General features: G+C 41.7%; 1 protein-coding gene across 7 annotated transcripts in view; it reads right to left on the bottom strand.

Annotated features, from left to right (window-relative positions):
- Nucleotides 1–10,637, bottom strand: part of INPP5F (inositol polyphosphate-5-phosphatase F) — a 91,495-nt gene extending 80,858 nt beyond the window's left edge. For 2 of the 7 annotated variants that reach the window (XR_007132386.1, XM_047761968.1), the window contains exon 1: nt 10,328–10,636. Coding sequence is in view for 6 of the 7 variants with exons in the window: in XM_047761968.1 (XP_047617924.1) it covers nt 10,328–10,424 (97 nt within the window). In the remaining variant the exon portion in view is untranslated. Of the gene's footprint in view, nt 1–10,327 lie in introns of all 7 variants that reach the window. The other 5 variants (XM_047761969.1, XM_047761970.1, XM_047761965.1 and 2 more) reach the window with 3 other exon arrangements.
- Between the last annotated feature and the right edge of the window lie 6,840 nt (nt 10,638–17,477).

The raw sequence follows: 17,477 nt of genomic DNA, 5'->3' as shown, positions 1-17,477 counted from the left end.
TATAACCAGTTCAAAGAATTAGATAAACCTCTGGATAATAAATTCATAATGCATCACCTAAGAAACAGCAATGTGTTAGGATGTACCACTCACCTTCTGCTCTCCCCAAAACTGTCCTTTGGTATAACTTTCAGAAATAGAATTCTGAGAGCTGAATAACAGCACAAGTGAGCTAATAATTGGTATTTTTCCATAACTCATTTTAGAGCTCGTAACTGAGATGCATAAAATTAGCACTTTGATCATAAAAATAGATGCAAGCTTTGTCCCTGTTGGTAAATAATTTCCTAGCTTTTCCTGAAAACTGTTCAAAATTTACTCTCTTCCATCCAGAATTGTCTGTATAATCAGTCTGCCACCATAAGTCCTTACCAACAAAAAGCTCTGCCTTCCAACCCACCATCAGGTCTAGGATCTGCCATTTTAATTGTCCTCAAATTAAGAACTGCTCCTAGATCAAACAAGGGTCACAGCAGAGTGTCCTAAGGAGTGGGAGGTACAATGCAGAACCTGTACTATTTCAGTCTGGACACTTATGCACTATCATTCTTTTTTTTTTTTTTTTTTTTTTGAGTACCTAATTAGATCCCAAGGCATTGTGCATGCAAAGTTATTTCTGGCAAGACAAAAAAAAAACAAAAATTCCATAAAAGTCCACTACTTACACAGACAGTGTCTTCCAGGGCTTTCCACTCTTAATAAGAACCAATCCCAGATTATTTATAGCTGGAAGGAACTTCAGAGAATCAAATAAAGAACATCTTTCTGGAGTTCCCTGGTAGCCTAGTGGTTAAGGATCCAGTGTTGTCACTGCTGTGGCTTGGGTTTGATCCCTGGCCTGGAACTTCTGCATGACAGAGACACAACAGCCAAAAAACAAAAGAACATCTTTCTTCCTGTTTTCTTTATTATGAAGAAAAACAGATTTTCACCATCTTAGAAAAAAACTGAGACCCTGAACTTCAAATCTCCAACTCAAATCTCCCACAGAACTCAGTCTTATAGCTCAGTCACAGAATCTGTCACTCCAGACTCCTGTGTATTCTCTCCTTTGTTGGACCACTACCTGGCCTAGGGTAAAGACAGTGTTTTATCCACCTCTTTGCCTTGGCACAATGACCAGCAGATAGAACTTCAATAAACGTTTGTTGAAATAGTAAATAAATGACTTTACAGAATTTTAACTTAATATTATTTGGAAAGAGAAAGAAATAGAATACTAAATTAGTTGTGGGAGCAGGGGGCTGTTTCTTTGAGAAAAAGGAGTATTTGAAAGGGGCAAAGGGGGGATGCAATAGCTACCAGAGATGAATCCTGGAAGTCAAGGAGCACAAATGCCCAGAGGGAGATGAGCTAACTAGAAACTCTGCCAAACTCTTTGGTCTGCCCACCACAGCTGTTGCCTGGGAGAGGGGATGGTTACTATGCCAGAAATAGGAAGTAGAATGTTTATATCTGGCATAAAAGCAATGTATAATGATACTGTGACACATCATTAACATTATACGCACAAACCACTAAAATTAAAAGCACTGTAGCACATTTAAAATGTCCGAACATTTCAGTCATATATTAGGACTGTTTCAAATTGTTTATATTGACTATTGCAGAAAATGGAATTTGAAGTTCAATATAAGTAAAAAGCAGGTTCAAAGAATAAGACTCATACATTTTCATAAAGAAAAATTAATACTTTAAATGTACCTTTAAAAATCCCACTATGAAGTTAAAGAAATTCAAGGTTAAATGTAAAAGAATCCTTGATTAAAATGAAGTAAAAAGAAAAAAACAAGGAACACTGACCTAAAATCCACTTGCACTTCACTCAACCAGGCTCACCAAAGAAAGCAGACAGGAGTGAATGCTTTTATTTTTTTGTGAATGAGAGCAGTTTCTTTAAGGGTCTCACAGCAACAGGAAAATGAGTCATCCTAACAGAGCATGGGATTTAATTAAGATACTACCAGTAAGTGTTGTGATAGTACTATAATGCTAATGTTCAGTGTTGATCCTTGCTTTTAAAATACTCCTTAGCAGTTCCCACTGTACAGTGAGTTAAAGGATCTGGTGTTGCTACAGCTGTGGCATAGGTCACCGCTGAGGCTCGGATTCAATCCCTGGCCAGGGAACTTCCATATGATGAGGGTGCAGCCGAAAATGAAAAAAAAAAAAAAAACTTCTTATATATTACTTAATGTATAATCAATAGCTATGGATAATAATGTCTTATTTCTCTATTTTGTTAAACACACTATAATTTAAATATTCTCAGCTCAATAAAATAATGTCATTTCTCTATTTTGTTAAACATACTATAAATATTCTCAGCTCAATTATAGTCAGCTGACACATATGATTATGACTTAAACCAGCTAATAAATAATTCGTTAGGGGCTCTACAACACTGCAGTTACTTCTCAGACTTGTGTTTGCAAGACTAGATTTTCAAAGGTTATATTTTAGAACATATTTGAACAGGAATAGAACAGTTTACAAAAAGATTCACAGAAGGATAGTGATAGAGCTTATAAAGATCTCACAAATTTAAATCCCCATAAAACCACTCCAAGGTTAGACTGTGGCTCTGAAAATGTGCTGAATCAATACTACAGCCAAACTAGTTTGAGTTTCCAGTAGCCTAGTATCTATCTGCAAATATCCACTAATTTTGTCATAAATCACAAGGATCAATATTAGCAACAAGCAATCTTTTTTTCTTTTTTTTTTTAATGCATGAGGGCCAAAGAGAAAAAAAAAAAAATGTTTCTGGGTTTCATTTATTTTCTTTCAGAATGATTGGGTGAATCCCACAAAATTAAAAACTAGACTGCCCCCTTTCCTGAATAAAATAACAAGAAATTCACACATTTTTTAAAGCCGGTAGGAGAGGTGGCGATCTAGCCTTCTAATCTTATGTTCTTCATTTAAAACTCCAAACAACAACTTTGCTACTCAAGGGATGCAGGGCCAACCAGAAACTAGGGGTATTTCAATTCATTCAATACAATTTTTTACAGAAGACCTGCAGTGGGCCAGGTGCTAGGGATATAGGGATGAATCTTCATCATCTCCTTCTTGCCTGGGCTAAGTTAGCCTGGGCAGGCAGGACAAGGGGGAGACATGTTTCTGGGGATGCTGCAGCGGCCACAATGTAGTCATGTTCCCAAAAGACCACACTGTCAGGGCACCCTGGTTTCTGGCACTTTCATGCTCTACCCTAAAGGCCTGGATTCTGCTTCTCCTCTGAAGCCAGCCTTTGCCAAGTCCTGGCCTTCGCTGGCATGGCCTGGTCAGAACACAAGCATCTAGGAAATGATGCTACATAGGTCCCTCCCCTCTTCGAAGGTGGCTGTCCTAAAGACTTTTTCTCCTCCAGTCCCTCTCTGCTTTACATGCTCTGAAAGGATGTCTGTGAAATTGGATCTGGAACTCTTGCAAAGCTAGACTGGGAAGGCTTCAGGTTTCTTACCACTGGCTGAAATAGTTCCCATCCAGTACATATCAAAGTTTCTACTCAAAGGTCTACCCTCTATTTAGTCCCTCCCCAACCAGCAGATGTTCTAAAAGCTTAAGCGAAACCTGATAAACTGATCATAACTGAAAAACTAGTTAACCTATTATATAACGCTATTCCTTGTAACTATATGAACTAGTTTTGCAAGAAAGGAGTCGGGAAAGGTGAAAGGTCAAAGAACGAACCAGTGGTCCCACATCAGCCTTTTCATTCTACAGAGATCCTTCCTCAGTGTGCTTGCTTTGCCATTTGAGAGGCTGTTTTACTTTCTACATTGGCTACACTATAACGGATATGATAGATGAAGATACATTGCCAATATTACCCATAAAAATATAAATCCTATAACTTTGTGGTCAAGAAAGCAGAAAGGTTTATAAACATGTTTGTCAATATTGAGAAAAGCTTGGCTTTGGAGTCAATTGGGGTTAGAAGTCTGGCTCTCCCTCCTACTCTTTGAACTTGGACAAATTCTCTGCGCCTCGGGCACCTCCTCTATAACAAAAAACCTTCTCCTAAGGTTTATTGTGATGATTACATGAAACAGCACAATAGAGCTTAGAACAGTATCTTCAGAAAAATGCTCAATAAACAAAAGCTGTTATTAGCTACTATTAATCTCAGTTGACAAAGTAAAATATGCACAAAAACTTCCCTCTACCTGTAAAACCTCATTCCAAAAACTGTCATTAGTCACCCCCAGGGACGATCCTTTTTTTTTTAAGCCAAAGAAGAGAGAAAATCTTTTTAAAAATTTTTTCTATTTTGCATACATAACAATAAGTGTTCATAAAAATAAGTTTACAGCCCTGTTCAATGGAATTGTTAGTCTGTTAGAAATATAAAACACAGGGTAAAAAGTTTTCAGGGTATGAAACTGGAAAGCCATTTAAAAGAAACTGATGTCTAAGGACACTAGGAAAAAAACTGCTCATTCGACAGCAACAAAAACAGTTAAAAAGAGGAGTTCCTGTCGTGGCACAGCGGAAATGAATCCAACTAGGAATCATGAGGTTGTGGGTTCGATCCCTGGCCTTGCTCAGTGGGTTAGGGATCTGGCGTTGCTGTGAGCTGTAGTATAGGCCGCAGACGCGGCTCAGATCTGGCGTTTTTTGCTGTGGCTGTGGTGTAGGCTGGCAGCTGAAGCTCGGATTCAACCCCTATCCTGGGAGCCTCCATATGCTTCGGGTGCAGTCATAAAAAGCAACAAAAACAACAACCCAAAAACAGTTAAAAAGGTGTTTACAATAAATTTAATAATTATTTTTAAATTAAAATGCCCTATTACATTTTGTCATGGCAATTTGTGAATTTTTAGCAAATACAATTTTTTAAAAAGGTAAAGTTAAAAATAACTTTTTTTCAAAAGAAAATACCAAACACAAAACTCTAAACTGAATAGTTTCATAAAATATGATTCCTCAAAGAGATAAAAGTTCTGTGTAGATTTCAATCCTTTAATTTCTTTTTTGTGTGTGTGTGTGTGTGTGTGTGTGTGTCTTTTTGCTATTTCTTGGGCCGCTCCCGCTGCATATGGAGGTTCCCAGGCTAGGGGTCTAATCGGAGCTGTGGCCACTGGCCTGTGCCAGAGCCACAGCAACATGGGATCCGAGCCGCGTCTGCAACCTACACCACAGCTCACGGCAACACCGGATCGTTAACCCACTGAGCAAGGGCAGGGACCGAACCCGCAACCTCATGGTTCCTAGTCGGATTCGTTAACCACTGCGCCACGACGGGAACTCCCAATCCTTTAATTTCTCATTCAAAAAAGTTTTCGTACAAGGACCTACTATATAGCACAGAGAAATATAATCATAATCTTGTGATAACTTATAAATTAAAAGAATCTGAAAAAGAATATACATATAGGAGTTCCCATTGTGGCACAGCGGAAACAAATCTGACTAGGAACCATGAGGTTTCGGGCTCAATCCCTGACCCTACTCAGTGGGTTAAGGATCTGGCGTTGTAGTGACCTGTGATGTAGGTCGCAGATGTGGCTCGGATCCCGAGTTGCTGTGGCTGTGGCACAGGCCTGCAGCTACAGCTCCAATTCAACCCCTAGCCTGGGAACCTCCATATGCCACAGGTTCAGTCCTAAAAAGCAAAAAAAAAAAAGAACATACATATTAAATATATAACATTCACTTTGTCACTTTGTTGTACACCTGAAACACAACATTGTAAATCAACTATACTTCAATAAAATTTAGTCTTCATATGACATACTAAGAGTAATTTCATTATCAAATTATCAAAAAATAACTAAGAAAAAGAGGAATGCCTTTTTATATTTCTGAGAATTCTGATAACTAGTATCCCCTCCAAAAACTGTTCTCTGGTATTTATCACTTAGAGTTTCACCTCTGTCTATAGTTTACATGGTTATGAATGTTAATGTGTGTGACAGATGCTCTGCCATCTTTTCGTGGTCACTCAGTCCCAGAATAGAATGAAGCAATACACAGCAGGAAATTACATAATACCAGCATTATCAGACAAAGCTACAAGGACTAATGAAAGCAATTTTAAGACTAAAGCGATAAGACCATATCACCCTTCTCCAAGAGTGGACTATATTACATTGCTTTTTAAGTCTTTAAATTACAATCCCTATTCTCAGGTAGTGAAACTCCACTCTCAGGAGATTATTCAGTGTTTACACAGTGCCTTATCATTTTCCCTGGTAGAAAACAAAACAATCTAAATATTTTCCCCTTGTGGTCATTATCCTGCAAGAGACACAAGCATCCACCAAAAAGCAATTCTAAGTATGAATAGAGACTACCCACTATCCTTAAAAAAAATGTAAATACTTGAAAAAAATACTCAACTGTTTAGCTAGAAGAAAAAATTTTAACAATGTTAAAGATGAAAATAAGGAATACCATCACAAAAAATTTCTTAAGCAATGTTAAATCTGATAGAAAAACAACACAAGTGGAAATGCACCTTTCCTCACATTTCTTTCTTTATGCAGCTGGACAGAGATTTTCCACCCCAATTAGAAGATATTCAAAACAGGGCCTAAAATGGGTAATATGCATAACACAACATCCTATTTTTATGGCAATGATATTACTGAAAAAAACTTGGACTTATTTCAACTCAACACAACCAAAAATGCCTTCTGTGTCCTAAGCCCTCAGAGATACCAAGATGAGGAGAATATGGTCCTTACCTTGAGGAATGCTCTGTCCACTGGGAAAGAAGAGAGCAAATTGTTTTTTTGGGTTTTTTTCTTTAGGGCCCTACCTGTGGCATATGTAAGTTCCCAGGCTAGGGGTCTAATCAGACCTATAGCTGCCAGCCTATGCCACAGCAACGTGGGATCCGTGCAACATCTTCAACCTACACCACAGCTCATGGCAACACCAGATCCTAACCCAAGGCCAGGGATCGAATCCACATCCTCATGGATACTAGTCAGGTTTGTAACCCGCTGAGCCACAACGGGAACTCCCAAACTGTTATTATATGATGCAGTAAGGGCTATAATCAAAGTGTGTACCAAGTGTATAAAGCCCCTAGAAACACAAATAGATGATCAATTAATTCTGGCCTAGGAATGCAGGCTATGGCCATCACAGTGTAGGGGTGGCATCTGAACTGGGTCTTACAAAATGAACTACAGGCTGACAGTATCAAACATTCCAGGCTAAATAAATTCATTTTAACCTTAAACATCAATACTGAACTTTCTGATGTCACTAGAAAAAAGAAAAGTCCTGTTTCAGGTTGTTCAGTAGCCACAAACAAAAATCACAATGCTCACGAGTTTTTTTGGTCTTATGATACTGCCCTTTGGAAAGAAAAGGACTTGGTCAGGAATCTATTCAGTTGAATAACAAATAGGAAACTATAAAAGATTTTAAACACTTTCATTACAAACAATAGCAAAACCGTCCATAAAAGCAGAGGAAAATGGTCCAATAAAATGGGGAATTTTAAATGAGTCTATAGAAAAAGATCTGAAAAACATTTAACAATTAAAATGCTATTATTCAATAGCCATTCTCCAGAAAGGGTCTTGAGTATTGGATAGGATAAACTATTTGGTAAAGTCAAGTACATGAGATTCTTTCACTGGCTATATGTACTTGAACACCTAAAGATCGATCAAAACAAGTTTTTCTGAAAAATAATGGCCTCTTCCTCCCTCTGTATTTTCGGTCTACTTTAGCCTGTGGTAGGCTATATCCTAAGAAGTGAGATAAATTTAATTGCAAAGACTACAGCCACTTATTCAGAAAAGTTCGTTTGCCTTCTGATATGGACTTTGGATATATACACAATAATTCAAACCTCGTGGCTTAATCCAAAATCCAGGCCCAGGTTTCCCTGTGAATATTCCTTAAAAAGCTTAAGCCTGTAGCTCACCTGAGCTTCTTTAGCTCAGAAGTATGGATTTATGTATCCTTCCACTGAAAGGTAAGTAAGATCATAGAAGAGGTGACTAACTTCACTTGAAGGGAGCAATTTATCCCTAAAGCCACTAGAATTTGAGAGGTTCCTCTGCACAAGAAATGATCACAAACCAAACAGAAACCATCTATTCAGAGGACTCCTGGGAACTTACCTCCTTCCATGTAATTCCACCAGTTTGGTTCATCTCTGTCAATCTTAGGGACATAGAGAAAGGAGAGAGTGGTCCTGGAAATGGAGACAACCAAGGCCACCGCTACTCATATATCCCTAATTCACTGTCCCAATACACAGGTGACCACCCAGAGATTTCCTGAGTATTTTTCACAAAGCGCATCAATTATTATCTTCCAAGAGGTACACTGAACAAACACTTAACAAATTAGTGTTGTTTTAAAAACATTTCATTATGGGAGTTCCCATCATGGAGGAGTGGTTAACGAATCCGACTAGGAACCATGAGGTTGCAGGTTCGATCCTTGGCCTTGCTCAGTGGGTTAAGGATCTGGCATTGCTGTGAGCTGTGGTGTAGGTTACAGACATGACTCGGATCCCATGTTGCTGTGGCTCTGGCATAGGCCAGTGGCTACAGCTCTGATTAGACCCCTAGCCTGGGAACCTCCATATGCCGTGGGAACAGCCCTAGAAAAGGAAAAAAAAAAAAAAACCACATTTTATTATGTACAAGGACCAAAAAGCCCAACCCTCACTTTATAGCTAAGGAAATGAGGTGCAGATAAGTGTTCTGTCCAATGAGTTGGAGATGATGTCAAGTTCCATCTAGCTGTAATAGTTAATTTTAAGCTCTTAGAATCCAAAGAGTTGGCAATCTACCTTTCTTCAGGCTGCACTTGAAGTCTTATTCAAATACTGGGGAAGGGTGTGTGGGTGGGTGGGTGGTAGGGGTGGGGAAGATCAGGCAAATTATCAAATTAGGAAAAACAGAAGAGAATGACTGGCAATTGGCCAAAATTAGCCTATCTGCAACAACTTTTGTCTCAAGATTATCAAGAACCTTATCTGGGTGCAGTAGTTTCTCATCCATTCTGCATAGAGGAAATAAAATGCAATAGCAAGAAAATACACTCAGAACCTAGGAAAAAATAAATTCTCCTTCACTGCTCTAGCAAATCAACTAACAGGCCTTCCTAAGCAAGCAACAGGACCATGAGAAAATGTTCTGGGGGGCAATTCTACTCTCTATGAGCTCCAGCAAGTTTCTCAACCTTTCACACCTGTCTTCTCACCTGAAGAAGAGGATACCACCACGTGCTTGGTAAAGCAGTTGTGAGGATTGGCAAGAATACATTGAGGGACCAGTTCCTTGGAAACCTCCCTATAAATGGTAACTGCTGTGATATATATGAAAAGTTCGTTTAGTACCTTTCACACATTTCATTCATACCATGTAATTCTTTTGTCTAGTTACTTGCAAGAATTACAACTTGAAACACTACTTCTTTAAAGAACTCTATTCTCTCACCTCTCCTAAAATGAAAGATCTCTGTGGTCATTAGGAAAAAGGACTGGTCCCCTCCAGAGAGGGGTGCTACTGAGCCCCCTCAAAAGAAACCGACCCCTGGACTGTCAGCTCTCTGAGGGCAGGGCCTGCCCCGTTTAACTCACCACTGTGACCTAGTTTTTCTCACGCAAACTAATCGCTGTAGACTCAGGCATCTCGGGACAGCTTGCAGGACACCCAAACATGGACACCCCCCCACCAAGACGTTCCGAATCGCACGATCTTGAGTGACACAAAAATATTAAAAGTTTAACATCACGCTGCTGTTTAACTGTAATACTAAAATCAAAGAAAGGGCGCCGGAAATTGAGTGCCTATGAGGTAACCAAAATGAAGTCACACCTTTAATGATAAAGGACCAGTGACACAAAGATGTCAACCGGGAGTGAAGCTTCGGCAGGACGTTCCATTGAACTGGTGTGATCGCTCCGGCCTGAGATCGGAATTCGAACCCAGAACTTTTCCCAAAGGACGGGTCAGAGGCCACTCCAGGGTGGAAGAGGCCTTTAAGGCCAGGCGCACCTCGCCCGAACTTTCCCGGTGGGGGGCAGCCCGACCCTGACCGCCCGCGGCGCGACTCGGGTCCGCTCTCCGGGGCAGCGGAGCAGATCTCCAAGCGGAAGCGCGCTCGGAAGGACGAGGGTCGACGGCCCTTTGTCCCCCTCAGAGGGGCAGGGGCGAGGCGAACGCTCCTTCGCGTCAGGAAATAATGACAGATCGCGCGCCCTCGCCGGCGCCCGCCCCGCCCCGCCCGCCAGGGCCCCAGGCGGCGCCGGAACCCCAGCCCCGAGCTGAGGGGCCGGGCCGCGCCCCCTCCTCGCCCCCCTCCCAGTCCCAGGGCGACCCAGCGCCGCCAGGCTCACCGGGTCGGAGCTGAAGGCCGCCGTCGCGGCGGCTGCACCACAGCGCGCGCTCGCCCTGCTGCAGGATGTAGTGGTCCTTGGCTTGGAAGAGCTCCATGCCGGACCCGGGCGCCGAGGGAGGCGGCGGCGGCCCGGGAGCGCCCGCGGCTCCGCGGTCCCCCGGCCCCAGCGGCGGCAGCCCGCGCGGGGCGTCCTCGTCGGCCGGGGCCGCCAGAGCCGGCGCCTCAGGGAGCGGCGGCTGAGGGAGCGCCCCGGCGGCCAAACCCGCGGCAGGGGAACGCGCCCCGGCAGCGGCGGCTGCGGCCTGGGAGGCCTCTCCCCCCGGCTCCGCCCCTCTATGCCCCCGCCCGGCTCCTCCCTGGCTCCTCCCCCTGCTCCACCCACTCCCCGACTTCCCGCAGGCTCCTCCCCCTCCCCGTCTCCTCCCCCTCCCCCCCTTTCTCCTCTCCATTCCTCTTCCTGCTTTTTCCCGCCGCCTTCTCCAGCTTCTGGGTTTCTTCATCTGAGTTTCTCCTCCTGGTTCCTACCCCGAGGCTCTTCCTCCTCTTTCTTCTCTTCCCTATCCCAGCCCCCTCCTCCTCCTCCCGCTCTTTCCAGGCCCCGCCCCTGGCGGGATCGCCTTCCCACCCCGGGCGACCACTTCCCAGCCTGGGCCTTACTGCTCTGCGACCTTTGGAACAGAAGCCCACTCCTGGGCCTCCCCTCCAATACTAGCAGGTTATTCGTTTCTCTCACCAGCCCTGAGACAAGCCAGGCCGACTCCCTAAATCTAGTCTGCCCGCAGAGACCCCAGACTAGGAGAACGGGAAAGGCAGCTCAGGTTGCAGGGGTCCATCCCCAGCCACTCTCCGCGGAACCGGGACGTCTGTTTTGGAATTTCCTCTTAGAATCTTGCGACGTTTGACAGCAGCAGACATTCAATAAATACACATCAGTGAAGAGCGTGTAACAATAGAAATTGAACAAGTATTAGCAGCACAGTGCTCTAAATAACTAGGAGGAAGAGAGCAAAGTTCATAAGCTATCGTGCCCTGAATTCAGCAGGATGCATGTGAAAAGACAATAAAATGTCAAGGAGGTGAAAGGGATCTAGTTTGACAAGGCTAAGGTGGTTGGAAAATATCTTGTGGAAGTCAGAAGCACTCCTGAGTATCTTTGAGCTGTCTAACTTGAATGGCCAGGTGGTACCTTACACAGAATGGAGCTTGGGAGTTGGGCCCCCAGTTCCAGGCCCCACTCCAGGGATGATCTAGCTGTGTGATCTTGGGAAAGCCTCTTGGTCTCAGATGGTGGGTGAACTAAATGACTAATTACACTCCCAGTTTTATAAGTCATCAAGTCTTTCTACTCCTATCTCCTGCCTTTTCTAATGCCTTAGAAGGGAAGAGAATAAACAAAACAAAACAAAAATGAGGTAGGAGACAAGAAAAGCAAGGCAATGCTTTTAACCTTCTGCTTGATAAAAGTGAGAGGCCCTTTTTTCAGGAAGGAGTTCCACTTTACTAATTATTCCAGCCCACACTGATTTCTCTGTTGAATTTCCATAGCACAGAAAGTCCCATGATGACAAACTGTCCGGGAATCTCTGATAAGTATAAATAGGCCTCTTGAACTGTCCAGACACCTCAACCTAAAGGTCAATAGGAGAGATTATTATGTCAAATCTTTGTGATGTGACATGGACAAAGAAGATAATGGAGACAAGACAGTAAAAAGTTTCAGTGGAACCATCAGCTTCTGATTTATTATTGAATTCAGCCGTATGTTGACGCTCCCTAGCAAAAATGAATAATGAGAAAGTCTTATGAAGACAGGATGTTCTGCAAATTATTTCATTATTTTTTAACGAGTCACATTGCCAGATGTGAAGAAAATGCTGTTGTACCTGTTTTAAAACAATTGATTAGTTGATCACAACTTTCCCTGATGTTTTAAATCAGCGGTTCCACTGGCTGCCTAATAGAACCACCTGGGTAGTTTTTCAAACATGCCAATGCTCGGATCTCAGACCAATTAAACCAGCATTTAATTTAGATGAGCTCTCCTTCAATAAATGGTGCTGGGAAAACTGGACAGCCATATGTAAAAGAATGAAATTAGAACACTTCCTAACACCATACACAAAAATACACTCAAAATGGATTAAAGACCTAAATATAAGACCAGATACTATAAAACTCTTAGAGGAAAACATAAGCCAAACACTCTCTGACATAAACCACAGCAACATCTTCTCAGATCCACCTCCTAGAGTAATGACAATAAAAACAAAAATAAACAGGAGTTCCCATCGTGGCGCAATGGTTAACAAAACCAGCTAGGAACCATGAGGTTGTGGGTTTGATCCCTGGCCTCACTCAGTGAGTTAAGGATCCGGCATTGCCTTGAGCTGTGGTGTAGGTCACAGACGAGGCTTGGATCTCGAGTTGCTGCAGCTGTGGCGTAGGCTGGTAGCTGTAGCTCTGATGAGACCCTTAGCCTGAGAACCTCCATATGCTGAGGATGGAGCCCTAGAAAATACAAAAAAAACAAAACAAAACAAAACAAAACCCCAAAAAATAAAACCAAAAATAAACAAATGGGACTTAATGAAACGTAAAAGTTCTGCACAGCAAAGGAAACCCTAAACAAAACGAAAAGACAACCCACAGAATGGGAGAAAACATTTGCAAATGAAGCAACTGACAAAGGTTTAATCTCCAAAATTTATCAACAGCTCCTGCAGCTCAATACCAAAAAAAAAAAAAAAAATCAAAAAAAAACCCATCAAAAAAATGGGCAGAAGATCTAAACAGACAATGACAGACAGGTGGCCAAAAAAACACATGAAAAGAAGTTCAACATCACTAATTAGTAGAGAAATGCACATCAAAACCACTATGAGATAACACCTTACACCAACCAGAATGGCCATCATCAAAAAGTCTACAAACAATACATGCTGGAGAGGGTGTGGAGAAAAGGGAACCCTATTACACTGTTGGTGGGAATGTAAACTGGTGCAACCACTATGGAAAACATTATGGAGATTCCTCGGAAAACTTAAAATAGAATTACCATTTGATCCAGCAATCCCACTGCTGGGCATCTATCCAGAGAAAACCATAACTCGAAAAGATACTCCAGCAATCCCACTGCTGGGCATCTATCCAGAGAAAACCATACTCGAAAACACTGGAGTATTGGCACTCTACAATAGCCAAGACATGGAAACAACCTAAAAGTCCATCAGCAGAGGAATGGACAAAGAAGATGGGGTACATATACACAATGGAATGTTACTCAGCCATTAAAAGGAAAGAAATAACAGCATTTGCAGTAACATGGATGGACCTAGAAATTATCATGCTAAGTGAAGTCAGCCAGACAATAAGATACTAACATCAAATGCTATCTCTTACATGTGAAATCTAAAAAAAAAGGACACAGTGAACTTTGCAAAACAGATACTGACTCACAGACTTTGAAAAACTTACGTTTCCAAATGAGACAGGCTGGGGGGTGGGAGGATGCACTGGGGGTTTGGGATGGAAATGCTATAAAATTTGGTTGTGATGATCATTGTACAAGTATAAATGTAATAAAATTCATCAAGTAATTAAAAAATAAATTCCAATTTAAAAACAAACAAACAAAAAATAATTGGGATGGGTTCTGGCATCCGTATTTTTTTTTTTCCTAAGCTACCCAGAGTATTCTGATGCGCAGCCAGGGTTCAGCACCACTGTTTTATGGGAAATTAATTGGAAAACTCTGCCTCACAGCAGCTTAGCAGAGAACAGCAGTTGGTCATTAACTAATACCAACGTATAGGGGTGATTACCTATAAATCCAGAGTTAACAAGCAGAGTCCTTAGGAGAGAGAAAACCTGAAGATGCTCCTGGAATCTATCTGACCCAGATGCACATTGCTTTTTTCCCTCTTATTTTAAGTGCACACTTGGCTTCAGGGTAGGTAGAGCCCTCGCCTGGCCAAGCAGAATGAGTAAAAAGAGTATGCTCTGTCCCTGGCAGTTATGACACCCCCCTTTCTGCCACAGCTGTCTTGCCTTGCTCCTGCTAAGGACTGCCTGGACCTTGAATGCTGTTTACCTATCAGGTGCTCCAGACCCTGCAGCTTGTCCACTCCCTTTCTGGCTTTCCCAACCTTGGCCGTGGCTATCTGCTGGCCTTCTCCAATTTCTTCCAGCTTAATTCAAGGCCCTCCTGCCCTTGAATGGTATCATTCAGGTTATGGAAGAAAGTTCATGGGATGCTCTTCTATTTTGTAAACATGATTGACCGTCTTCTATATTATATATCTTCTTTCACGTGTATGGTATATTTACACTAATTTAAGTATATTTACTGGGGAGTTAGGTTCTAGTCAGTTCTGTGTGATCTTAGGTCAATCTCTTTTAGTATCAGGTTCCTTATTTATGAAAAGAGATGATCACTATGGGTTCCTCTAGCCCTGCAATCAATGAATGTGAGGAAATGTGTCACATAGTTAAAATGTCCACAAATAGTGATGGCAAATGACTCAATTCTGATGGTCGATTTGGCCTTCAATGTCATGTATATTATTTGTTTGAGATGGTGGCATTCTGATTAGAGTCTAGTGTCCTCTGGTGTAGTTTGACTTTTAATATCCTCTCCTATCTACTTGTCCACAATCTTGGATGTTGTTTTTCTACAAGAACTCTCTTCAGTCTTGTTTGTATATGAGAAATCTTCCAAAGCAGAGATTAAAAAATATGTATATATATTCTTCCTTCTAGGAGGCTGGTAATTTCTTCAGGCAGCAGTCCGGGCATTTAAGAACCCTAGGTACTCACAAGCCAAATTTTCACATTTGACCAACTGTCAGCCAATTTCTCATGGATTTAAATGCCATAGCTCCTCCCATCATTTCATGAAGGACAACTGGAAATTGTAACAACCATCTTGGAGTACTTTGACACACGTAAAATTGTTCATTTGAGAAGAACGTTCAAACAAAAAAAGGGAAAAGTCCCTCAGAAGACTGTTACTTTGGTCTAAATGAGAGCAATCCTTTTGTTCAATAGAGATCATTTCTCTTCCATTGTTATACTTTGGGGGTTAGTAAGTACCTTGACTTTTTAGTTGTATGGCCTGACAAAATTGTCAAGGATCCATGTTATTGTTTAAACTGGCTATGATAATTCTTGTGTGTGTGTGTGTGTGCATGCGTGCGAGTGTATATGCGAAAGAGAGAAAGAAAATGAAATGTTTTCTGCATCTCATCTTTCTCCTTCCAGAGGAAAGATAATTAGCCTTCTACAGTGTTAATTTTATATTTGTCTAAAGCCAGCTGTCTCTCACTTCCTCTGTTATGCGTTTATTTTTTCAATTTTAAAAATATCTTTAAAAATTAGTTCCACATAAGCTTATTTAAGTCCAAGGTATACTGTTAAACAGAAAAAGTCCAAGTTGCAGAGCAGTATTTTAATTTATCCTATTTGGGTTTTTAAAAGAGGAAAATGGGAGAGAGATGATGTTTAAGCCCAGAACATTTCTGAAATGAAACCCTGGAAGTGTGGTTACCTCTGAGGGATAGAGATGGGGTAAGGGGAACACTCAGGGATGGCAAGAAGCTTCTTCTCATTTTATATTCCTGTATGCTGTTTTGATTTTTTTCCTGTGCTTTTAATGCTTTAAATTAAAAAAAAAATGTTAAATTGTATGTGTATGTGTGTGTGTGTGTGTGTGTGTCTGTCTGTCTAAAAACTCATTCTTCCAGCACACACAAAAACAGATTTTCAGGTAACTTATTACCCAAGGATTTAGAGCATTTTGGCTTAACAAGCCAGGAGTTCAGAGCATGTCTCCTTTTCTTTCTTTCTCTCTTTCTTCCTTCCTTTCTTTCTTTTTTGGCAGCACCTCGGCATATGGAAGTTCTTGGGCCAGGGATTGAATCGGAGCTGCAGCTTCAATTTACATTGGATCCTCAACCCACTGCACCACAGCGGGAACTCTAGCTCTTTTTATTCTTCACAAGCAGCTTAATATTTTTGAATTTTCTTAACATCTTAAATGCTGTCAAAGTGAGGTATAGTTAAGTATATAAGGCATTTTTCTGCACTGTATCCTCTTTTAAATGGAAGGTAAGAGTTTTTTTCTTTAGCACCTTTTCTAAACCACAGCAGTAGCTGCGGCTTGTCCTTCCTCTGCCAATTGTAGTTCTCAGGCTGATGGCCTGTTGGGGCCTGTACCAACGTAAATCAATAACAATGGTCAAAAATGCCTTCTGTTAGATAATCATTTTAGAGATTTTTCAGCGAATGCTTTGTATTGTAGCAGAAAACAGTGCCAGGCAGCAGGGAGAGGGGGAGTGGAATGACCCTGGTAGAAATGGTACTTCTTTGGAAAAGCTGCCCGGTGGATTTTAAACCTATTGTTTCTTCTCCTGGTTAAAAGAAAAATAATAACAGCTCACATCGTTTCACCATTTTGTAAGAGTAGCACTTAGTGACAAGGAAATATAGGGGTTTGGTTTTCCTCACACTGCTCCATCCTTTTCCTTCAATTTTACAGCAATTCTTCAAAGAGCCTGAGGAAGCTCAGTGAAGGGAGTGTGTTGGGGGAAGGGTGTTGGGCTGCTCCTGACCGAGGCCCTAGGGGGAGAGGGGGAGTACTCGGGTGGGAGGAATTAACAATGCTGCTTGATTTGCAAAGTCTGCAAGATGAGATTTTTAATGAGGCCCATGGTGTGTAATCAGAAGCCAGCCACAAATGTGGCAGATAGATTTTCAAAATTCGGCCTTCCCTCAAATACCTGCTGTGTCTCTTGAACATGGCGAGACACTAGCACAGAAGTTGCCTGTGAGCAGTGCACCACTTCTTGTGGTTTTTTGCATCACTGTTCTATGATTTAACCAAGCAGGGATTCTAGGTTGCAGGGGGTGAGCCTTATAAAGCCACAACGCAAGGGGTTCAGTCCCGGGCAATATCCAAGTTGAAAAAAGACCCATTCCATAAAATTAAATATAATTTGAGAAAACTCAAGTCCTTTATGCATGTATTTCTCAAATATTATAATGCCCTCTGTACTTTTTTTTAATATAATCTTATTTCATATCTTCTCGGCATCATCCTACAGCCCAGACAGTCTGATACATCTCCTCTCCAAAATCCTCTCCGGCTTCCT

The sequence above is a fragment of the Phacochoerus africanus genome, chromosome 15, assembly GCF_016906955.1.
Source record: "Phacochoerus africanus isolate WHEZ1 chromosome 15, ROS_Pafr_v1, whole genome shotgun sequence".
Classification (NCBI taxonomy): domain Eukaryota; kingdom Metazoa; phylum Chordata; class Mammalia; order Artiodactyla; family Suidae; genus Phacochoerus; species Phacochoerus africanus.
This window is presented reverse-complemented; position numbering and strand designations above follow the sequence as displayed.